This window comes from Balaenoptera musculus, chromosome 17 (assembly GCF_009873245.2).
Source record: "Balaenoptera musculus isolate JJ_BM4_2016_0621 chromosome 17, mBalMus1.pri.v3, whole genome shotgun sequence".
NCBI lineage: Eukaryota > Metazoa > Chordata > Mammalia > Artiodactyla > Balaenopteridae > Balaenoptera > Balaenoptera musculus.
The window spans coordinates 31854635-31880201 of NC_045801.1; the positions used below are offsets into that span (position 1 = coordinate 31854635).

The 25567-nt window shown below is 35.9% G+C and overlaps 1 protein-coding gene across 4 annotated transcripts in view; it reads right to left on the reverse strand.

The window, feature by feature from the left end:
* The window catches only part of ZFPM2 (zinc finger protein, FOG family member 2), a 457466-nt gene that overhangs the window by 212185 nt on the left and 219714 nt on the right, over positions 1 to 25567 (reverse strand). For 3 of the 4 annotated variants that reach the window (XM_036830619.1, XM_036830618.1, XM_036830620.1), the window contains one exon: positions 11873 to 11991. The exons of the other annotated variant lie outside the window; for it this stretch is intronic. In XM_036830619.1, the coding sequence (XP_036686514.1) occupies positions 11873 to 11991 (119 nt within the window). The remainder of the gene's footprint in view (positions 1 to 11872; positions 11992 to 25567) is intronic. 4 annotated transcript variants of the gene reach the window in all.

A 25567-nucleotide genomic window follows, 5' to 3' on the forward strand; every position in this document is an offset into this window, starting at 1 on the left:
TTACGAGACTGAAGATTGACAATGCTAACTGAGAGCTAATGTTAAGTTATGATGTTTGATTAATGGTGTCCTGGGAATACCTATTGATAGTTAAAAAACAGAGTCTGATATTTTATGAGTCTAATATTTTATATTTAAACGGTTTTGCCTAAGTAATATTGATTTTTAAGATCAAACAGAAGGAATACAAAATAGCACTTATGTCCATTCTTTCACAGCTATCATCTCCAAGTTACTGAATGAATTAATTATTATGCCTAGCTGACATCACTGCTAAATTCTCGTAACATTGGAACAATATTTATTATAACCACACAAATAACAGGTAAGTGCACATGACAAACCAATTGTTCTAAAAAGAGTTGTGGAACAGCAAGTCTCCAAAAAAGTCAAGGAGAAAGACTTTGAAAGGCATGCCAGATATATCATAAAATAATCGATGAAACTTTGGGTCAACTTTGTAAACAACTGCTCCTCACATGCTTTCTCATTTTACCTTCTCCTCCAGCCAAAAGTATTTTTCTATAATTTGTGTTATGAAAACAACAGAGTTATATTTTGCAAAATACTTCCTCACCACCCAAGAATCTGATAGACTCCCCTGAGGGAAAAGAGATTCTCTCCCCTAAGGGACCCTGAAGTGTGAAAAAAGATCTACAAACAGGAACTACTCCATAAAGAGTAGCTGGATGTATAAACCAGTAGCCAGACTTCATCCTTCATACCCATACTCTGTGGAAAAGGTAGAGTGTCTCATTAGTCTCTTCAACTTTACACACATACCCTTCTTAGTAGAGCAACTTTAATCATATTTAATAATGATATGAACAACTACTCCTTCCAGACATTGATTAAATTAATAGCGTATCACAGAGTCATTTTGATAACTCCAGGAGAAGATCACTTTCAATAAAATTCTCCTTGGAATTCTAGAAAAAGGGAACAAGGAATAATCTTAAACAAAAAAGATGCTTTTTGTTTATTAAAACTTGGCCTAAGTATAAGTAAAGAGGTTTAGCCATGTATCGTAACCCAAAGGCAAAAATGTGTTTAAATTTCAGGCACAGGCCAGTAAGTTAGACCCATAAATAAAACTGTCTATATACGGCAAGGAATTGTGTCTTTGTGTCCCTACCTTTCAAATCCAAGTCCAAACATAAAGTATCTAGAAAGACTTCACCATCAGAAGAAAAAGCAAATTAAAGGGAGATTGAGATTAGCAGACAGACTAGCTACATGTAAAAGGTGTATTTTTTGGAGCCAGATACAAATTATCAGGAAATGCAAACTTTATGTTTTCATTTCAACGATTATTTTCCCACATTACAATATAATTCCATCCACTGCCAACCTCACTGTGCCTACAGTATAATACAATAAGTCCATTCAGATCCATATGTAATTGACCTTGCTGGTTTGCTTCTAGAGATTTGAATTGTGGAGTAATTATTTGGGGTTTGGTTTCTTTCTTTCTGACTCAAATTCTACAGGATGCTTTTACTAACTTGGGACTCCATACCAATCTCTCCTCTCCCTGAGCTCTCCCCTCTTCTACAAACAAACAAACAAAACAACAACAAAATTGTCCTCTAATTCTAGAAACCAGACCAACACACCATTTTCCAAGGCTCTGCTGCACTAAATGTCTTGCCTCATGTCTTCTTGGAGCAGCTTCCCTGCCCACTCAGTTTCCATTAATTCTCCACATGGCAGATAGAGTATAAGAGAAGCCAGGATCTCGGCCTCCCTAAGGGACAAATCTACAGTCTCCATCAATAATGAATTTCACCAACATTTCCCAAGAGGAACAGGGTACAATTAAAAAGGTTATAAGTCCTTGCACTACTAGAACCTAAGGGCATCCGTGAATGAAACTGGCTTAAGTCCAATTAGAGGAATCTGTACATTTGTCTTCTCTTGGAACAACCCTGCTCTTACGGTTCCCATCAATTCAGTATAAATCTGACTGATCTTATCCAAGAAGTTAATAGAAAATTGCTCACAGTGGGCGACTGCCACCTCAGTTTCCAAGCAGAGACAGATGGAATTTCCCAGATGGTTTGTCACTGGAAAGTGCGATGCTGGATGAGACTTCACAGAAAGCATGGTAGAGCAGAATACCTTCTTGGCCTTCACCCATGTCATACTGAGGGATCTAAAACGGATTCTGTTATAAACAAATCATAATTGCCTCAATGGGCTCACCACCTCGTCCTCTTTAACTGCTTCAAAGGGGCGCAAATCTTACACTGAAATTACTCAATATTTACCAAGAAGCCATCATGGGCATATCTTTTTATTGGGTAAAAACTGAAGAAATAGATATCATTGTCCTCCCCTATTATATATTACCCTCAAATGAGATTAAGAAAAAATATAAACAAAACAGGCACAAGATGACATTAACTGTAGTATTGTACTGCTAACTTGGGCATATGAAGTAAGATCTCAGAGGACGCAGGAAAAATGGGTAAAAGACTCAGGGAGAATATAAGAATAAAGAAAGAAAGACGAATAAAGAAAGATGTGCATCATTCACTGTTACTGGAGAAAAAGTTAAAGGAAAGGATTAATTGACTCATTCTCTAAAGGTTATTTATTGAGGACTTGCTTTGAACCAGACATTGTTCTAGGTAAGAAGGATACAAATATAGAAGATAAATAAGGAGCATACAGTCTGCAGGGGAGACAGACAAGTAAATAGACATTTGGAATTATGCTATAAATGTTCTTATCCTAGTAAACCTAAAGATCATGGAAATACTTGAGGAGTGGATATCTATTCCAGACTGGAGGCTTTAGGGAAGGTCCACTTTGGGGTAACCTTGGGCTGAGTCTTGAAGTAACAATTGGAGTTAATGTGATGAAGAGGGGCCGAGGGGTAGGTCATAGGGCTTTCTAGGATGATAAAACAGCACGGCCAAATGCATAGAGATGTAAGAAAAGAGTGTATTCAGAGCACTGCAGGTAGTTGAGGTGAACTGAAACTTACGCTGAGAGTGGAAAAGGGATAAGAGCCGAGAAGGTGATATCATGAAGGCCCTTTCACCAAAAGTTTGGGTTCTCTTGTGCCCTTTAGGATGTCTTAAGCACACACGTGATTAGTTTTGCTTTTAGGACACACTGTGATTTGGGTAAAGAAAAAGGAGGCAAGAAGGAAGGCAGAAAGAAAGTTAGAAGAATATTGTGATAATCAAGGAAGAAATGATGGAGGTTTCGCCTACAGCAGTGGTGGCAGGAACAGAAAGAAGGGAACAGAAATAAAGAAAGCAGGAATTACGGTACTTGGTTTCTGGACATGAAAAGGAGAGTCTTGGAAGATGTTTGGCTCTGAGTGGATGACAAAAACAAGGGTGTTAGTTATAACCAATAAAGGAGAGGGGTGCGTGTGTGTGTGTGTGTGTGTATGACTATATATGTAAATAGGCATTTGAGATGTGAGAGAAGGAGAGGTAGAAATGGGAGGGAAACATGGGATAACTCATAGAAAGAACTTCCTGCAGAGGCAGGAAAGGAGAGGGAGAGACTTCGGATTAAAGGTGACTAAAATTTGGAAGTCAGGGAGAAGAACAGAGAGACAGTGTGTTGAAACAGTAATAAACTTGCCTCGTGACTGTTTAGTTGGAGGAAGTCAGTGGGAAGGGCTTGTAAAACAGTTGAAATGTGCTATTAGAGAAAGGGTAAAAAGCCAAGGTTAGAGATTTTTTAATTTAAATGTCATTTGTAAATTAGTAGCTGAAGCTTTGCAAGTGGATAAGCTCCCTGAGGCACTGGGAACAGAGGAAGAAGAGAAGAAAGGCCAGAGTGTTTTGGGAAACACTCACAGTTAAATTCAAAAGAGCCAAGACCCAGAGAGACATAAGAAGTAGGAAAGTATGGTAGTCCTGAGCCCAGATTAGAATGAATATTAAAAGGAGGATATTGTTCACAATGTCAACATCAATGATAAGAAATATAAGACCCCACAAAAAGTCATGCCTCAGCAGCATTATAAAGTATATCATTCAGAGGGTGGAGATGGGAGGGTATGGGTAGAGTCAGTCAGACTGCTCCTGGTAAGGAAATTCAATTAGATCAGACTTTTATTTTAAAGAAAATCTACTGAGTATCTATTATTTGCCAGAGGCAGTGATCTAGAATTGAATACTAACAATTTTAAAAAATCTATGTCGTCTAGAATCTAAACAATAATTTGGATATAACTTTCCAATTCACTTCATTATTGTATCCTAGAAGCTGTGTTGGTATGGCTTCCCCAGAAGGTTACCCTGAGACTGATTCAAGTGTCAGTAGTTTATTGGAGGGGTGATCTCAGAAAAATTCAGTAGAGGTGTGGAGGAGGAAGGAAAAGAAAACCCATAAACGCTGTGTTATAAAGCCAGCTGGACTTCAATTTCACTGGCAAATTCCAAGAGACTGTGTAGAACACTTCTCACATCCTAATGGAGAGGTGAGGAAGCAGGGGTATTTATCCACCTACTTCTGCCCATAATTGGTTGAGGATTACTTTTGGAAGTGTTAATTCTCCAGCACTTCCAGCTTGCTGGGCTTGCAGTTAGGTTTGCTCCTGAGGCTGGAAGAAACGTTCTCAAATAGAAAGTCAGAGATGATTCCACTAAGCAGCCTTTGGCAATACAGGTGAATGCTGGAGACACATGGATAGGGATATAGTTGTTCTAGAGTGTGTACAACATGAAGCTTGAAGACCATGGCAATGAATGGGCTCAGAGACGGGTGCTGGAAGAGTTAGAACTGGAAGGGGAGCAATGGAGATATCTAACAATTCTAATATTTCCCTGTGATGTGATCAGGAATCTCTAATTCTTTCCTCAACCACATTTCTATGTTAATAACTATCTTAAAAAATGTAAGGTGGAATTTAATGTGTTCATTATGTCATTATTAAGTCAATAAAATTTTGCCTGTAGTATCCTTTATATGTGTATTTCCTATTTGTAGAATTCAATGTCACAACCCCATGGGAAAATAAAACAAGGCTCTATTCTGATTGAATGGCATCAATAAAATGAAATTTCTATGTCAAATTTCATTTGTTGAATTAAACAGATTGTGATAAGTTTACTATTATGTATTAAGGAACCTGGGACTTTCTATTTATGTTCTGTTTAATTAAGTATGCATGTTGCATGATTCCAGCATGCAATTCGTTGAATAAGACTCGTTAGCTACTGACAGCTGATATATTCAAGAGAGAGGGCAAATGTCACTAATATTAGAGACACCTAACCTTCCTTTTTTTTTTTTTTTTTAAGAAATTCACGTTCTTTTATTTATTTATTTATTTATTTATTTACTTTTATGACTGTGTTGAGTCTTCGTTTCTGTGCGAGGGCTTTCTCTAGTTGCGGCAAGCGGGGGCCACTCTTCATCGCGGTGCGCGGGCCTCTCACCATCGCGGCCTCTCTTGTTGCGGAGCACAGGCTCCAGACGCGCATGCTCAGTAATTGTGGCTCACGGGCCCAGTTGCTCTGCGGCATGTGGGATCTTCCCAGACCAGGGCTCGAACCCGTGTCCCCTGCATTGGCAGGCAGATTCTCAACCACTGCGCCACCAGGGAAGCCCCACCTAACCTTCTATATAAAGGTTGTTTGATCATTATTAAGCACTTACCTGGGCTAGCATAGCAGAGATTTAGCATATTACAAAGATCTTTGTCCTCAGGAGAAAATGGGAAAACATCAAAGGCACAACATATAAATATAGAAATTCTAAAACACCTCCAAAACAGATATTGATCACAATTTAAAGTGATTTAAAAAATTCCTTCCTTGGGCTTCCCTGGTGGCGCAGTGGTTAGAAGTCCGCCTGCCGGTGCAGGGGACACGGGTTCGAGCCCTGGTCTGGGAAGATCCCACATGCCGCGGAGCGGCTAGGCCCGTGAGCCACAACTGCTGAGCCTGCGCGTCTGGAGCCTGTGCTCCGCAACAAGAGAGGCCGCGACAGTGAGAGGCCCGTGCACCGCGATGAAGAGTGGCCCCCGCTCGCCGCAACTGGAGAAAGCCCTTGCACAGAAACTAAGACCCAACACATCCAAAAATAAATAAAAAAAAAAAAAAAAAAAAAAACTACCCCCCCTTCAATTCTCTCAAGTCTGCAAATAAATTGTTATTAAAAAAAAAAAAAAAAAAAAAAAAAATTCCTTCCTTGTCAATAGTCCTTTGATATTTTCAATGAATAAAATTACAAGACTTTCGAAAACATGAAATTTGTGTCACCATGATAGCACGTTAAGTTATTCCTTGGCACAGAGGTAGGATGTTGGAAAAAAATCTAGGCTCACTTGCTGGCTAACAATTCATTCAGGGGCGTAAGACTGCCTGAAAAAACTGAAACTTACAATATACCATAGACCTTTGGAATCTGTGATGGTTAATTTTGTGTATTAACTTGAAAGGAGTTTTGGTTGAGATTGACAATTGAATCATAGAACTTTGGGTAAAACAGACTGCCCTCTGTAATGTGGGTGGGCCTCATCCAATCAGTTGAAAGCCTGAATAGGACAAAAAGACTGGCCTCCCCAAGTAACAAACTTCATCTACACCACTGACTCTCCAGCCTGCTGACCTAAACTGCAGATTTTCACGTAGCCAGTCTCCATGATCATGTGAGCCAATTCCTTATAATAAATCTCTCTCTCTCCCCCTCACTCTCTCTCTCTCTCTCTCTAGACACACACACACACACACACACACACACACACACACCCCACACCCTATTCTGTTTTTCTGGAGAACCCAGACTAATACAGTGTCCTTGGAAAATAGTCAAATTTAGGCATGTAAAATCCCCAAATGCCAAAAGTCTATAGTTTTACTTATTTAATTTGGAGTGTCTTTTCAGTTTTAAACTTGACAGATTTTAAAGCACCCATTTTTACAGGTGACTGAGCAGTAACAGTAGTCAGTATTTCTGGATAACTCATGTATGCTACCTCATTTAGTCTTCACAAAATTCTGATAAGCTAGGCAGCACTATTATCCCTATATTACAGATAAAATTTCTCAGACAGTATTTGATTGCAACATGGGTTCTCAAGTCAGATTGAGGTGACCTTGGGCTAGTCATTCAACTTCTCACAGTAGCAGTTTCCTCCTCCATAACAAAGGAGGAAAAAACGGATATTATCTTCTCATATGCTTATGTAAGAACTAAATGAGATATAAAACTTATAAAGCACTTTGACCCCTATCTGGCCCAATGAAAATATTAACTATATGTTGCCATTAAGCATGAAATATCTAACAAGATAATGAGGTGTGAGGAAAAGATTATTTATTTCTGTGTTCAGTGTGTTACATGATTCCAAGGAAAACTTTTTGTCAAATCAATTCATTTGGTGTTTCTATATAGCCTATATTTCTGGAAATGTTCTATATACATCCAAATGCCTGGTCTGCAAAGGCTTCCTGCAGAAGGTAGCATATTGCTAATGCACTTCAAGATGGGAACTTGAAAGATATAAAAAGGATTTGACATCTGGCATGGTGACTCAATTAATTACTGTGTTGGATTAATTAGTGTGCTGGATCTCTTGAGACAACACCATGAGTCTGAACAGAGTAACATTACGTCGGTTGGCGAATAAGCAATTTAAAAGGGTGTGCTAATTTAAAAGAATGTGCTAATTCCAAACTTGATTCCAGGTTGGGTAAGGAAGGTTTAGTAGGCTATACATTTTATGATAAAGAAAATGTATCTTCATGATATAAAACACATATTAAAGTACTGTCCAAATTATAAAGAGGTAATAAAATTGTGGTAGTCTTTGAATTAACTCATAACTCCTCAGTCATGATAGTTATGAAGTATAATAACTAATATTTTGCCCAAAGTAAGAAAAAAAAAGAGTCTACCTCTAATCACTGCATATTTTCTCCCAGAGATTTTTATAAACTTAGAATTCATGTAAAGAAATCCCTAACAATTTTATCATACTCAAATCATGTTATAGATACTATTGAGGAGGAGTGTGGCCTGGTCTTTAAAAACACAGATTCTGGAATCAAAAGGCCTGAGCCTTTATTTTCTTATCTATAAATATAATTTAAATAGATCCAAATTCAAGGGGGAAGGATGGGGGGAAGGGATAGTTAGGGAGTTTGGGATCGTCATGTACACACTGCTGTATTTAAAATGGATAACCAACAAGGACCTAGTGTATAGCACAGGGAACTCTGCTCAATGTTATGTGGCAGCCTGGATGGGAGAGAAGTCTCGGGGAGAATAGATACATGTGTATGTATGGATGAGTCCCTTTGCTGTGCACCTGAAGCTATCACAACATTGTTAATCGGCTATACTCCAATATAAAATAAAAGTTTAAAGAAAAAAGAAAAGATGCTCAACATCACCAATTATCAGAGAAAATGCAGATCAAAACTACAATGAGGGTATCAACTCACACTGGTCAGAATGGCATCATCAAAAAGTCTACAAAAAGTAAATGCTGGAGAAGGTGTAGAGAAAAAGGAACCCTCTTACACTTTGGTGGGAATGTAAATTGATACATCCACTATAGAGAACAGTATGGAGATTCCTTAAAAACTAAAAATAGAGCTAATGTATGATCCTGCAATCCCCACTCCTGGGCATATGTCCAGACAAAGCCATAATTCAAAGAGATACATACACCCCAATGTTCAGAGCAGCACTATTTACAATAGCCAAGACTTGGAAACAACCTAAATGTCCATTGACAGATGAATGAATAAAGAAGATGTGGAATATTACTCAGCAATAAAAAAGAATGAAAAATGCCATTTGCAGCAACATGGATGGACCTAGAGATTACCACACTAAGTGAAGTGGTCAGAAAGAGAAAGACAAATATCACATGATATTGCTTACATATGGAATTTTAAAAAAATGAATGATATAAATGAACTTATATACAAAACAGAAATAGACCCACAGACATAGAAAACAAACTTGTGATTACCAATGGGGTAAGAGGGGGAGGGACAAACTGGGAGGTTGGGATTAACATATACACACTGCTATGTATAAAACAGATAACCAGCAAGGATCTACTGTATAGCACAGGAAACTATATTTAATATTTTATAATAACCTATAAGGGAAAAGAATCTTAAAAAGAATAGATATAAATATGCATAACTGAATCACTCTGCTGTATACCTGAAGCTAACACAACATTGTAAATAACTAACTCAATAATAGATAAATAAATAAATAAAAATAGAACCAAATTCACAGGTTTGTTCTGAGGAGTAAAGGAGCTAATCCATTTCCAATTCTCCATATAGTGTCTAGAAAAGAATAAGTACGAAGTATAACTTAGACAATTGTTCTACAGAAGTAACAGTAGTGTCAATATTAGTATTAGTAGTATTTAATGATATAGAATCAAAAGTAAATTCTGGAAAAGAATGTTATTGTCAAAAAAATTTTTTTAAGTATATTTTAGCAAAGCAACTACATTTTAAAATGGGGAAAATGCTATAGTTTAGGGAATTAACATGAATTAAATATTTAAATCCTAAGAAAAAAGGAGAAAACTAGGGTATTAAGATTATTTTCTATTAAAAGCTATTCCCCACGATTGGTTTTTGATACCCTAAAGAGCATTCATTCACTTCAAATAGTATCAAAAACACCAAAAACTTCGTATCTATAAATTGAATCCTTTAAAAGATATTATGTATGGCACAAGATAGCTTTAGAGTGGTATAGAAGCATGAAAAAAGAACCAAATGATATCATCTGTCTAAAAATATTTCACTGAAAAATTAAAGTTCCACAAATAGGTTTACTTTCCACACATCACAATTTAACATACGTTAAAAATGTGTAAAAAGCACCAGTCTACATATATATAATGATACAAAGATTAATCAAAAGTTGCATTTTCATAGAGATATTATGTTGATATAATAAAGGGGAAAACATGCATTTCTTATATCAACAATAGCTGCCACTTCAATGGCAGTACACTCTTGAAGAAATATCAGAGAAATGACTAAAGTTTATGTTGGTGTCTGATATACAGTGACAAATAAGATAAATATCTTATTGCCTAAAACATTTTTAAAGCAATGCTAGAGAACCAATAGAAACCCCCAGATAAAATGGGTTTTGAATAGCATTTAATTCAACCTTTGATGTTGACACAATCTTCCTCTTGCCTTTGCTTGATAAAGCAGTATAATAGCTAATATTACTCTATCAAAGGAATCAGTAGAACAGTCCACTAATACAACTCAACCAACTAAGGTCTGCAATGTTTGTGAAGCCACTTCTCAAACCCTTTCTGAAGTAGGTGCACTGGACCACCACAAATTAAACTGCCCAGATTATTAAATATTTAGCCCGGTCTATCAACTTGTTTGGTTCTTAAACACATGTAGTCTCCTGCTTCATCCTTTTATGGATTAAACACATGGATTTAGGAAGTAAAGAGCACACCCCTAGAACCTCTTATGTTGTTTGAAAGTTTGATGACACAAATGTTTCTTATTTATTCCAATCATTACTTTTAGTTAAATCAATGACATCTGTCTCATCCACATGACACTAAATAAGCAAAAATCCACACATACCAGTTTCTTTCATGTAAGAGCTTGAAGAAGAAATTTCTTTCATGTAATCAATTGAAAAAGGAAAGCAATGTTGCTGAGTTGAGCACACTTGTCAAAACCCCCCTGGGAGTTTTTATGTCTCCCCCTGACCCCCAGTGTAGATGGAGATATTTAGCAGGCATGAAACTCTTCCTACGAAAATGGCATTTAGAGAGAAGGACTTCCATCCATATAAATAATTTCTGGATATCCTAAAGAATATAAAACGTTTTTATCCCCAAGTTTTATCACTTGTATTGTTACTTATAATAGGAGAAGTCCTAATGTCCTGATCCCTGGAATTTGTGAATGTTACAAGGCAAAAGAGAATTAAGAAAGCAGGTGGAATTAAAGTTGCAAGAGTACCCTAGATTACCCAGGTGGGCCCAATGTAATCACAAGCGTTCTTGAATGTGGAAGGGGGAGACACAAGAGTCAGAATAAAGATATGAGACTCTATCAGCCATTGCTGGTTTTGAAGATGGAAGGGGGTTGGAAGCCAAAGGTTGTGGACAACCTTTAGAAGATAGAAAAGCAAAGAAAACAGATTCCCTCCTAGAAGCTCCAGGAAAAAACTCAGCCCTGCAGACACTTTGATTTTAGCCCAGAGAGATTCCTTTCAGACTACAAGATGATGAATTTGGGTTGTTTTAAGCCACAGTTTGTGGTAATTTGCTACAGCTGCAATAGGAAGCTAACATTCAATTAAGAAATAAAGTTTAAATGTAACCAAATATTCCATCTTTCCATAACTTTTTAAAACACCTAATCAATCAATTGCCCATACAATCTTTCCTAGAGGTAGACCTTCTGATCTCAGAATTTTTACAAAAAAGTTAACAAGAAAAATTATAATGCTGATCACTCATTCTCACTCTTAAAGGTACAAATAGTATTACCAAGCAATATCAAGGTTGTTTATTCCTTGTTCATCATGTAAACATGTAATGTATGACAATTAATTTGTGTCATCTAAAAAATAAAAGCATTTGTATATATTATTAAATGTGGACAATATTAGTCTGGCTAAGCAGATAAAGCCACAACCTTATAAATTACCTTACTAGATAACCATTTAGTATGATTAACCTGTTTCCTTCTAAATTCTACGTATAATACTGTCAGAGACAGACCACTTGGAAGACATCCCAGTTTTGTGGTCCATGAAAAAGAAAAAACAGTTATTTTTAGTGATTTCACTGGGAAGCAAGCAGAGATAATTTCTGTGCTTTGACAAAGTATTAAGAGTCAACCATCTCAGAACATCCACATACCAAGGAATTATTATTCAGGTCCATCTTCCCAGTGAACGGCCCCCAGGTGGTTCCCACTGGAAGTTGCTGCCGACTCTGAATTTTTCGTTCTCCATCTTTCTGAAACACCTCCAGCTCTCCTGCAGACAATGAACACAAGAGGCGTTTAAAGTACTTTCACTTGTGCTTTACCAACAGCCGTCTCTTTGTGTGCTTGCTTTATACGAACAATATTCTCAGGATTCATATAAAGAGAATTAATTATGTTCATCTGAAAAACAACTGATCTTGGTATCCTGAGAGGATAATAAAACTTGTCCTTATAATTATATTCACATTTAGTCCAATTTCTTTCTTGAGCTTTGCACACTTATTACCTACCGAAGTCCACTCTATTTAGTAAATTCTTAAGAAGCAGAAATGATAACACATCCTCAGAAAGCATTGATCCAATGCCAAAACAGATAGACCAGAAGCGTTAAAATTCCTATATTTGATCACCAAAGTAACTAAAAAATTACAATTAAAGATATATAACTTAGGCAATAACTGTATTACAATGATTCAAGACTCTTGGTGAACAACATGGAGAGTTTTTGAAAGCACTTGGCAATTTCCTGAATTTACTACGTTTCAGTGGATAGAACAACTATATGTGCAAAAAATGGACATTTATGTTTTTGCAAATTAAAAAAATGTTTAATCAAAGTCATTACTTTTTTATATTTGTTACTTTAGGTAAGATTCTATGTTACCAAAAGTGTTTGGACAAAAACCCTTAAGAAACAGCCAGTTTAGGATGGTCTTCTTCCTTTTATTTCCTCCTAATTATTACTTTGGGATAATTAAAGAGAAACAGGAAGTAAAGACAGTATACGCACTTGCATAAAGTAGGAATTCATCAAACGCTCATTCAAGAAATAAATGAATAGATTAATAAAAAAAGAAATAAATGAAGCCTTCAAAAATTTAAAAATTGGTCATTAAGCCTAAACATTGTTTGGAATAAATGGAAAAAAATCTCGATCAGGAATTGGAGACCTTCTCTTTAAGTAATTAAATCTATGACAGTTATGCCTGAGAGTATTACCATACTATCACATACATTACCATATTATCACACTATTTTTTATATTTCAAAATATTAATCTTAATAATATAATTTATTGTTTCTTTTTAATGGAATTTCCTCTCAGTCTGCTCAAGAGCAGACATGAAAATGGAAGGAATGGAATAGGAAGAAGTATGAATGGAAACCAATATAGAATAGACAGCTGAGGAAAGTTCTAAATAAAACAAAATATGTTCAGTAATTACACTTTGCAAATGATATATAAATCATGGTAGGTAATATATTATGAAATATTTGCCTTAATATGGCCTTAGTTTCTTTTCAAGTCAATAACTAAATTTAAATATATAGATTTAATCTTGAGGCTTTTAAAAGGAACACCATCGAATTACAGTTTTCAAATTATAGTTTTTCCAGATACATGCTCAGGAGTGGGATCACTACATCATATGGTAACTCTATTTTTAGTTTTTTAAGGGACTACTGCTCTCCATAGTGGCTGCATCAATTTACATTCCCATCAGCAGTACAGGAGGGTTCTTATTTTTTTCCCACAAACTATAATACAAAAAGATACATGTACCTCAATGTTTATAGCAGCACTGTTTACAACAGCCAAGACATGGAAACAACCTAAGTGTCCATCAACAGATGAATGGATAAAGAAGCTGTGGTACGTATACAGAATGGAATATTACTCAGCCATAAAAAAGAATGAAATAATGCCATTTGCAGCAACATGGATGGACCTAGAGATTATCACAGTAAGTGAAGTAAGTCAGACAGAAACAGACAAATATCATATGATATTGCTTATATGTGGAATCTAAAAAAATGATACAAATGAACTTATTTACAAAACATAAATAGATTTACAGACATATAGAAAACAAACTTATGGTTACCAAATGGGAAAGGAGGGGGAGGGATAAATTAGAAGAGTTTGGGATTAAAATATACACACTACTATATATAAAACAGATAACCAACAAGGATCTACTGTATAACACAGGGAACTATACTCAATATCTTGTAGTAACCTATAATGGAAAAGAATCTAAAAAAGAATACATATATATATGACAATCACTTTGCTGTACACCTGACACTGAGACAACACTGTAAATCAACTATATTTCAATAAAATTTTTTAAAACATAAAAGCAACACCATCAACCTGAGTTAAATTATATCTATTATTTCTCTATTTTTTGTCACCTCTTTTTAATAGTTACAATACCAGACATCCCTTTTCATGCTCGACCCAAAAACAAAAATCAAAGTAAATAAACAAAAATTAGTTAAAATATTGTGTAATGGTTACATTGTGCCCATTATGAAATATAAATTTATCTGTCTCTGAACAGTGAAGATGTAATGGAAATAATTCCATGTTCACAGGAAAAATTTAAATTCAAGGACTACACCACCATTTATCCATCTTCTCACGCTTCCTTCCTCTTCTGCTTGTCAAATGCACTAAAAATGGACAGTGTGTGTCTGTCTTATTAAATTAAGACAGACACACACTTCTCACTTTTTTTTTTGTTCTTATGCGTCAGTAGCTAAAGATGATCAGTAACGAGGCAAATGGACCCAAAAAAATTCAATAAGTCTGAGTTTCTGAAACATAGTTTTATAAATAAAAAACATTTAAAATAACATATTAATGCTTAAATATCAAACCCTGAAGCTTACCCAGAATCCAGGGAATATGGAACAATAATAACTTGTTTTCTGCATGCAGAATAACAAACCCATTTCTGAGATTTTCCCTTGAAAATGTTTTTCACCCTCATACAATCTTTTTGATTAATGCATTAGAATCAGAGACTTGTATAGAAAATCCTCAAAGATAGAGCATAGCCAACAACCTGTTATGATGTCAAATAGGACTCAGTGGGAAATATCCCTTAACGTATGTATGCATTTTCATATTGATAATGCAGTTATTTAAAAATTTGGGATAATTTTTCTATTTGAAAAGAGACTGTTTAATTTCTATCCGATGGTTCTTATTTTTCATTCATGCTTACATTTTAAACAATTTCTCTACAATTTACCCTCTAAAGATAAAATACATTTCAATCCTTCAGCTAAACACTAGTTTAAAATGTTCTTTTCTACATAAAAATGATGCCCAAATAATTTGCTTGTTTTTACACACTAAAAAAAAAAAAAGGAACCTAGTTATGTCACATTTCAAGTGATACCAGAGGAATCATGAAAATCTTTGAAAACCCTTTAAAAATGTAATTAATCCTCTCTTTCTGCCACTGACATTTTTCATTTGAAAAGGGTTCAGACTCAGTCAAACAGTGACTTCTTATCTATACCTGTGGATTTACAAGCAGGCCTGTCTTTTAATGGATTAAGAACTACAAACTTAGGGCAGATCATGAAGTGATACCCAAATATCTCCAAAGTTTTTGAGGTGTCTTTGACTATGCATTAAAATTTTAAGCAGGCCAAAAATAGTTTTATGAGCTCTTAAAGATGGCCATAACAGAAAGTCCAGTAACTGTTCAAGCTCTCAAGTCAATCTTTTCAACTTTATTAGACAAACAGGCAAATTTCAGTCTCCTTTCTTGCTTATCAAGATGTCAGATGTTATTTTGAGGTTTGGGGAAATCCCTTCTGTTGCTGAAACAATTAAATTAAAATATTCATTTATTCAGAGCAGCTTTATAGAAAACTATAAGCACATTGCAAATAGCATTTATACACTACCAAGACTACATAGTTTACTGATAGCAAGAGAAATAAGATATTGTATAAACAGAAATTATATTTCATTTAACATACATGTTGCTTAAGAGTATAATATTTTTTAATTTTTTCAAAGGTTAATAAGTGTCATGAAATAGAGGAAACATTATTGCATTAAATTAAGATTAAATTTTAGTCCCTCTATCAAATAGTCAGCTGAATGGCCAGGAGTAGGTTATGTCTTTTCTAAGTCTTTGGTTTGTCATTATTAAAGAGGGGTTTGCACTCTCTTGCTACTTGATAAGGTGTCCATGACACCATGATTTTCTTTCCCCAGATGAGATATATTATGAGAGGTAGAAAGAACACTGAGATGTTGGATCAAAGACCCAGGTCCTAGAACTAGCTTATAAAAAGAATGTTTGACTGGAAAAGATCAGAGACTTCAAAATCAGAAAGCAAAGTTCCATTCTCATTTGATTTGTTTACTCATTCTTTCCTGCATCCATTCATTAATTTATTCATTCATTTATTCTACTAATATCTATTGGGTAACTACTAAATACCAGATAGTGGGTTACACCCAGGCATAAGGCAACCAACAAAACAAGCTTGGGTTCTGGATAAATCTGAGGAAATGTAATCCATAAGGCTTGGTAAGTAGAAGTCATAGAACTTAGTGATTATTTAGATTTTAGGTATTAGGGAAGGAAAAATCCAGCAATGATCTTCTCATATCTGGCTTGCACAAATGGGCCAATGGTCATGTACCTATTGAGATAGGGTACACAGAAAAAAGAAGATTTAAGGATAAGGAGTTATAGCTTGGAAATATTGAGGTCAAAGTGGCTTGGTAAGCAAGGCAGGAGGTGATTTGGGGTGGAGAGGTACAAGCCTGTGACTCAGAAGCGAGGTCTTAGCTAGAGTGATAAACGTTGGCATTTATTTATTAATTAAAACCAGCTTGTACATGGTAAAGTCATAGAATTTTTGAACTAGGAGAGAGTATAACATGATAAAATAAAAAGATCTAGGATAGAGTTCCAAGGATCTTCAAAAAGCAGAGGGATGGAGGAACAGGCACAGAATATTTAAGAGAAGTGTGAGAAAATAGAGAATAAACTGGACATGGTACCACAGCATCCGATGGATTGATCAGGAATTTAAAGGAGGAGGGATCAATTAAATAACCTGAACATTTACAAAAGTAAGAAAAGGACTGGGAAAATTCCTTTTGATGAGATGGAGACCATGGGTGTCTGCAGTGAATGGAATGTTTTAGAATGGGAGGCCAGCACACAGATTCAAAATCGAATTGGAGAAAAGTAAGTGGAACAAGTCATGTGATCCTGAGGCAGTCCCTTAACCCTCTCAATTTCAGTTTCTTCAAACCAAATAGGAATTACAATATCTTCCTCATATGGCTGCTGTGAGGATTCACTCAGATAACATAAGGAAAGTACCTAATAAACATTTACTATTTCACCACAAAGAAACTGAAGCATTCTAAGAGCATGTCCACATACTTCCATCATCACATCTAACTATTCAGTGTCTGTGGTCACATTCCTTCCTTAACACCTCTATCCAAAATACTCTCCATACCTTGACTTTTAATGTCCTTTTAAATATCTCCTGGATTCACCTTTCTTATCAGCATTTCCCAGCTTTTATCAACTCAGATGTAGAGGACCAATCAGCCTCAACTCACTCTACAGCTCTGATTTGGGCTCCAAATTCCTGCCAGGATAAACGTATTAAAACTCCACTTTCATCTTGTCATTCAATTGTGCAAGTCCCTTCACTAGCTTCCTTTTGACCGTCCCAACTTGAACATCTATGCCTGAATCCTAATACCACTGCAGAGTTGCTCCACAGCATGTGCTTGACTGCCTGTTCTGCTCTCCAGAATTTATTCTTCTTCTTTCCAGTCAAGAAGCTCTTCCTTATGGCACCTTCCTCCTCATCTCCAATTTAACTCCCACACCCTTCTGAGAATTGTTGCTGCTACCTGGCAGACACACCATCCTCCTGGCTGCCCTGATAAACCCTATTAATGTTGCAAGATCAAACTCAAAGGTATTCTCTTTCACCAAACAACTCTGAACTCCAGAACAAACTGAGTTCTCCTTCCCTAATTCTCCCATAACATTTATAGTCCATGCAGTTTTGCATTTAATTTTTCCCTAGTGGTTTCTCCTTGATAACTTCTTTCACCTCAACATCTTGAACTACAGGTGCATTTTTTATTTCTGTTTATTCTATGGTAATTAATACAGTTTGTGATATGTGGTAATTGCAAAATACAAGTTGAACATCGTTGATTGGATAAGGATTTTCGTAAGTTCACAGACTTAACCGTAGCACAGTTAAAGTTGATTTTAAAGACAAAAAAAAGTTGTCTTAATACGTGTCTTCTCTTTGTATTACAACAATCATACATTTCATTTGTTCAACATTTTATTGCATTAACTACATTACCTCATCTGTGAAACATGGAGCAGGATGAAAAATTTTTCTTTTCTGCCCAATTCATATTTTTAACATGCTGGGTAAGTTCACACAAAATATTTGAGACACATTGGATGGACTAATCAATTTTGGTAAAAGATAATATTGTTAGTGCTGAGGGCTGTTTCTCTTATCTTCTTGATAATGTATACTTTTAAAAGTCTGTGATTACTCAAAGACTTATGATAGCTTCACTTAAAAAAAAAGCCCTGAGTAAGAAATCACTACCAAACATACTGCAGCTTTTAAGATATCAACCCACTTTTTTTGTCCAAATAAAAGAAATTTACTGGTGGAAACAAATACTTAAAATCAAGGGAGATAACCTCAAATCTTTTTTTATTGAAGGTGCTATCAAGTCATTGTTTTGTTTCTTTTTAATAGAGTCCTTTTGATGCCTCATTAGAGAGCAAAGTATATGAAAACTGTAGCATACCAAAGGGGAACAGACAAGATGTGGGCCTTTTAGCATAATTATCAGCAATCATGCTTCAACTGAATTCAGCATTAAGTTGATGGCATAAATGTATATGGTATTTACAGAACATCCCTTAACTCCAGGCTCAGATTTCATAGAAGGACATGGTTGCAAGTAAATGAGATGACAGAAGATCCTATTTCGTTTGCTGAAAATAAACTTCGGATTGGTTTGAACGTGGTTTTAAATATATAACCAAATTTTAAAGCAGACCACATGAATTAGCTCATAATGTTTATCAGGTCTTACTACAGCAGAAGGCTATAGCGTCAGAACCCATATTTATATTTTCTTCATGGTTGGAAAACATTATACATCATGGTATCAAACATGGACAGCCCCGAAGTCATGCTGAGTTCAAAAAGCACTCAAAGATTCTAAAAATCTCAAAACATTTTCAAAGTCAGCCAAGGTGGCTGAAGTATGGCAGAGCTCTTGCTATTTTATGGTTTAACCATTTGACAGCTGCCTGCCAGATACATAAGAGGGTTAGATGATCATTTTATTGCTGATTATCTTTACAGCCAAACTGCAGTCTTGCCACTATGTGTGTTTCCTCAGGCATTAATAACAGCACGTTTCATCTGCATTCTAAGACAAATAGTGCCATTTATATTACACTCTGTTGACCCATCTCAAAGCATGGTTTGGCACAGGAAATGATAGTTCTTGGTTAGTAGCTACAAATCGCCTTATAGGGATACCTTTTCTAATTTTCCTTCTCAATTTTTGAGTCATACAGTCATCACACACACTAAACTACAGTTGTGAACATAAACTTGAAATACGACATTCCCTATTCAAGTACTCCAGTCAAACCCTGATAAATCAGGCTGGCCATGCAGTGATCTTATCCCTTCTGACTTTTTAATAAATCGAACCTTGTAAGTTCTTACTGTTGGAAGTTGTCACTAAATGAAACTGTGACCTTATCCGGCGCATGAACTTATCCTGCTGACAACTACATTTATTGTGTGGATAAGAAAGGAAAGAAAGAAAAAGAAAAGAATAAAGAAAAAATTGAGATAGTTGATAATTCTGATCTTAGCCATATGTAACTCTAACAGATGGGATCTTTTTGATGTTCCATTAATGATTTGCCAAAGATGAGTCTCTACTTAGAGAAAAATGCTCACCTAAGGTAAGTGCTGGGGGCACTGCAGATGGTATTGAAAGTGCATGAAGAGGTACTGGGTAACAGCAGCGAATCAGAAGCTATTAGTGTAACACAAAGAGCCCTGAATTAGCTTGTAATTGCACTGGAAAAGATAACATAATGGTGGTGGCAAAATAGAAACATTCCCTTTTCATGCAATGCATTCAGTACCTAAAAACTAAAACAAGACACTGGAATTGTCTAAAACCTAGCAAAGTTAATTCACTGCATTTCTTAAGAATACAAAACACACCCTTTGGCTATAGTTTCTAAAAAGTCATAGAAATCAATGTGTACAGCATTAAGAAGCAAATTGACATGCATACGCTACCAAATATTGGCAGGTATTACAAACTCAGGAAACTTTTATTATTCTGGCTGACCTTAAGGGTTAATTCTGAGGCTATTATATGTCTAAATATTCTTTCTATCCTAAGACCCATTGAAACCTACAAATTACCATCTTTAAATAGAGAGAGAAAATGTTGTTTCAGGTAGTAATATTATTGGTAATGAAGTAGAAAATTCAAGATGTTTTTAAAAACAAAACTATGACCTGAAATAAATAAAAAACCTCTACCTGCATATTCACATACAAAATAAGTTTTACATACAGAGACCATGTTCGAGATTGGGAGAAAGAAACTGCCATATTTTGCCCTTTGTTCTATGTCTATTTATATGAACAAAAACTCAGCTCATCCCAGGTGTCGGAAACTATTCACCTGGAGTGTGACTAGCTCTTGCAAATGTTTGGAAAAGTCGCTGGAAGGAGGAGCTGTAGTTTCTGGACACTTTTCAGCTGCTGGAAGGAGGAGGGGAGCCAGCACTCCTTTGCTCAAGAAACTTGGACAGTATACTTCTTTGCTGCCAGAAACCCTCCCTGACCTTCCAGACACCACTCCTTGTCACAGGCTGACCCAACAGCACTTCCTGATTCAAATCTTGAGACATGGAGGGAGGACATGCTTTGGGAGGTACAGGTAGGGAGGAATACCATGGACGTGAGAGGTCTGGGTAAGCAGACACAGGAAACAGCAGCGGGGGAGCAACAGCCAAAAGTCTCTGTCGGCAGGAGGTCCATCGAAGGGTCAGGGCCTGCAGAGCCCTGGTCAGAGAAGGCTTGTTTTCTCCAGGAGGACAAACTCTAAAGGAGAAACTTTGGGTAAAAATCAACCATAAGCTCCTGTTCGATGAAAAAGAAGCAAGGAATGGCTTTTAAAGAACATTTAATACAGAACATCAATAGACCTCGTTGATATTTAAGGTTCTAAATTTTAGGCAACATTTACTTTTGTATGTTAAAATTGCATGCTTTCTCATAGTTACATTTATCTATTTATTTATTTATTTATTGGCTATGTTGAGTCTTCGTTGCTGCGCACGGGCCTTCTCTAGTTGCGGCGAGCGGGGGATACTCTTCATTGCGGTGCGCAGGCTTCTCATTGTGGTGGCTTCTCTTGTTGCAGAGCACGGGCTCTAGGCACCCAGGCTCAGTAGTTGTGGCTCGTGGGCTTAGCTGCTCCGCAACATGTGGGATCTCCCCGGCTCAGGGCTCGAACCCGTGTCCCCTGCACTGGCAGGCGGATTCTTAACCACTGTGCCACAAGGGAAGTCCACATTTATTAATTTAGAAGAAGATATTATATTTGGCACACAATGGAACTTTTCACAAGCCACTGCTAATATTTAAAGACCACTGCCTTATGAGGTATTTTTTCAGCTTGACATCTATTAACCCAGATATAGTCATGCTTTTAACATTGTGAGATGGTATAGATGGAGATGAAAGAAAATGTACTGACAAGCTTTAACAGGTAAACATTCTTAAGCATCAGTTGTGATTAGGATGAGTTTTGCCTGGAAGGAAGATCTATGTGAAGCTCCATGTGGGAGTGGGGAGTTCACTTTTTAGGTCGTGATATCAGAGAACCAAAGGATGGCAGAATGACTTGACAAATAACATGGGGACAACTACAGCATTACTTTGAAACCCTTTAATCTAATCCAGGGAAGTAACAGTGCACTGTAGAGTACTCTCAGTCAAAGATAGAAGAAGACTGCAGAAGACTGGTCTAAAAGTGATATTCCATTATAGATTTAAAAAATTTTATCCAAAGAACAAGTATCATTTTTTAAAAGAGTTTTTAAAAGTAAGTGGAGAACACAACGATAAAGAGACGAAAAATTTATTATGTTACCAATGAATACAGATCCTAGGATACTGAGTTCACACTTAACACTATTGTCAGTGCATCACATATAATATTGAAGTGTTTTATGAAACCTTGACATGGGTCCCCAAATTGGCGAGAATAAGTCCTGCACACTAAACATTAAAGCCTCAACTATATCAGCCACTTAATTCTCTAATTGTATAGATTCTTCAATAAATACAATATATGTATATATTTATCTATTTTGAAAATGTCTTTAGTCTACAGAAAGATTTAATATGTAGGCTATAATACTGGCACAAAGTTTTTATTTCTAAAGTTTGAACTCATTGCTGAAGATATTTTTAGTTTCAGAAAATACTTCCAAAAATGTAATTCCTAAAGATCAAGCAAGCTGCAGTCATTTATTCGTAATTCTAGAGTCTTTTATTAATGCTTGTATATCTTCACAGTTGTATATATTCTTAAGTTACACATAACTGACCAGAGTAATCTTGCCAAAAGCAGCTTCCTTGACACTCTGGCTTTTGGGGAGCTGTATATAGTTGATCTTTCTGTGTTGTGAAGGCCTTACCTCTCTGGTATATTACTTGAAATACCCATCATTAGTGTTATGTTTAAACCCTACCATCTTTTGAAGTCTGTCTGTCATCTCCTAAGGAACATTTCCTTGATTCATGTAGCCTCTCCTTGCCAGAAATTCAGAGGTGATCTCTCCCTTTGAACTCCTAGAGTATTTGATTTTAGCGCTAATACTTTTTTTTTTTAACCATTTTCTTCCTTATAATAGTGATTTGTATGTATTTATTATCTCTGTACATGGAACTTTCTAGATTACCCCACAATGCTTTTACCTGGTAGTGTTGCAGAAAATATAAACATGTGTGTGTGTGTGTTCACTGTTTTGGGTTAAACTATTGTTTCAAAGAAACGATCACTTTTGTATATTCATGATACTCTTTCACTTTATAACACACACTTTAATAAGAAGTTCTCAGACAGTGTAGGCATTATTATTATTATTTTACCATTTATCATCCTATTCATTGGGCTGGAACTAAAAGCTAAAGTATCAATAACTATTTAAGTTACAAAATTAGTAGTGAGACTAGGACTCCAAACCCAGTTTTCTGACCCTCTTGTGTTCATTTCACTTTATCAGACTGCCCCTTTTAAAAAATTTTAACAACTTAACTATGTGGAAGGATTGACCTCAAGCCCCAGTATCATATCAGCAGCCATTAGAGTGGATTCATTTGTAAGATTAGCTGCCAGTCAATTTGGAAAGCAGAATGTGAGTGCCTGAAGGATGGGGCCACAGGGCGAGTTTCGAAAGAGGCAAGGTGGTAGAAAAGATTAAACAAACAAGACACTGGGAAAGTGTTACAGGGGGAAGAGTGGCAAAATTATTGTTTGATTATCAGAGTTCACAATAAAATTTTACATTTCTGTCCCAAAAATTTCAGAAGAAATCAAAGGTACATGGTTTTAAAACAGTGGAATGCCTCCCACCCCTCCCCCATTCATGACAACCCCTGATGATCATTCTTCAGAGAAAGTGTTCAGTTACTAAATAAACTAAAATTTAAAAATTGAAAGTCTGATTAAATATATCATGTCATTACTAGCAAAAGAAATAATATAAACTTTTCTAAATATACAAAGTATAAAAGGCATTTTGAACATTCCAAACAATTTCCCACCTTTTTATTTGGTTGATAGCATTTTCTCCAAAGAGAACTTTCTCATGTGAAATTGTACACAGTGATTGCAAACTAGAAAATCTGGTGCTTTCACAGTGCCTAACTTGTAAAATCTTCCTATGTCACATATTTAACAAACTCAGTGGGTTAAGTAGGCATATGTTATATATACATGTATATATTCTTCTTCTTCTCTTCAATTCCTCTCTCCTTTCCCTGGATCTTTCCCTTTCCAACATGAATGTGGGATATAGAAATGCCAGATCTGGAAGAAGGAAGAAAGGAAGCAAGGGAGAGAGGAAGGAAAGAAAGCAGGCTGGCTGGCTGATATTATTACTCATGAGTGTAGTTTCCATAAACTCAGAGATTGCTGTGCAGAGCTAAGGTTTGATCCTTTTCTTCACATAGAAGCAACTGCCTCTGAAAACATCATTTCTGTGGTGTGACGTCTGATAGGAAGTTTTACATATGCTCATTTGGAGCATGGCCCAAGAGCTCACCAAGTATTAAACTTCTGCAATTATTCAAATCCAGGACTATTTTTATTCATAAAACTACACTAAACTGAACTTTATTTAAAGAAGTATTTACTCATTCAAAATTATTTGCTGAACACATAGCGTTAGGCACAATGCTGGTTACTTGAGATATAAACGTGAATCTTATGTAGATCTTTTCCTTATGTGACTTATTCTGATGATCATGAGGTAATTATCACCCAACATAGGAAGTTTTTGATAAAGGAAAGAGATAAAATTTGACCAGCAAGAAGAAAAGTCTCCTAAGTCAACTCAGATCAGGAATGACATCTCAGAGGAGTGAAAGCTGGCAAAAGACAGTATAAACCATCTTTTTATTTTAATAGATCAGAAATAATTTATTTCAAAAATGAACACGATACAACACTAACATGAGCATTTAAACACATTTGTTATGTTACAAATAAAACTGCTTGCAAGGCAGAGGTTTAATGAACTAGAAAGTGTTGCCTTGAGTTAAAATTACTGCCAAATCGGAAGAAACAAATGACTGGAATTTGTTGTAAAAAACAGTTTGAAGACCATAGAAATCGTAACTGATGGTAAAAGTTTCTGCTGTTCAATACTGCAAATGGGTTAATTTTAGACAAAATGACATTTCCTAAAATTGTTGGAATAGATCTTGTAATGTGCCTTCATCTTAAACAATACTAGCCTTTTCTTATAAAATATTTTCAATATTAGAAAATTTTACTTCACTCTTTTTTGATAATTTCACATAAACTCCTGAAATTGAGATAACAATACTAGAAGCTATCACTTCAAGCACTAAAGATCAGAGAGGTGAGCTCATCTATAAGTGTATCTTCTCTATAAATGTATGTATCTACCACAGTTTATAGTGACTAAAGGTAGAAGGGACCCTTTTCATCACTTGTTCCTTGACAGGTCACCTGATAGACCAGGTGAAGTAATCTACAGATGGTCACCAATTTACAATGGATCAATTTAGGATTTTTCACTTTACGATGATGCGAAAGCAAAATGCACTCAGTAGAAATCATACTTTGAATTTTGATCTTTTCCCAGGCTAGCTATGTGTGGTCCGATAATCATACTCTCTCTCATGATGCTGGGCAGTGAGCTATAGGTCCCAGTCAGCCACGCGATCTTGAAGGTAAGCAACCATTCCGTACCCATACGACAATTTCACTTTAGTACTGTATTCAATAAATTACATGAGATATTCAGCACTTCATTATAAAATAGTTTTGGGAAAGATGATTTTGTACAACTGTAGGCTAATGTAAGTGTTCAGAGCACATTTAAGGTAGGCAGGGTTAAGCTATGGCATTGCGTATTAAATGCATCTTTGACTTACAAATTTTCAGCTTTTGATGGGTTTACGGGGATGTAACCCCATTGTACGTA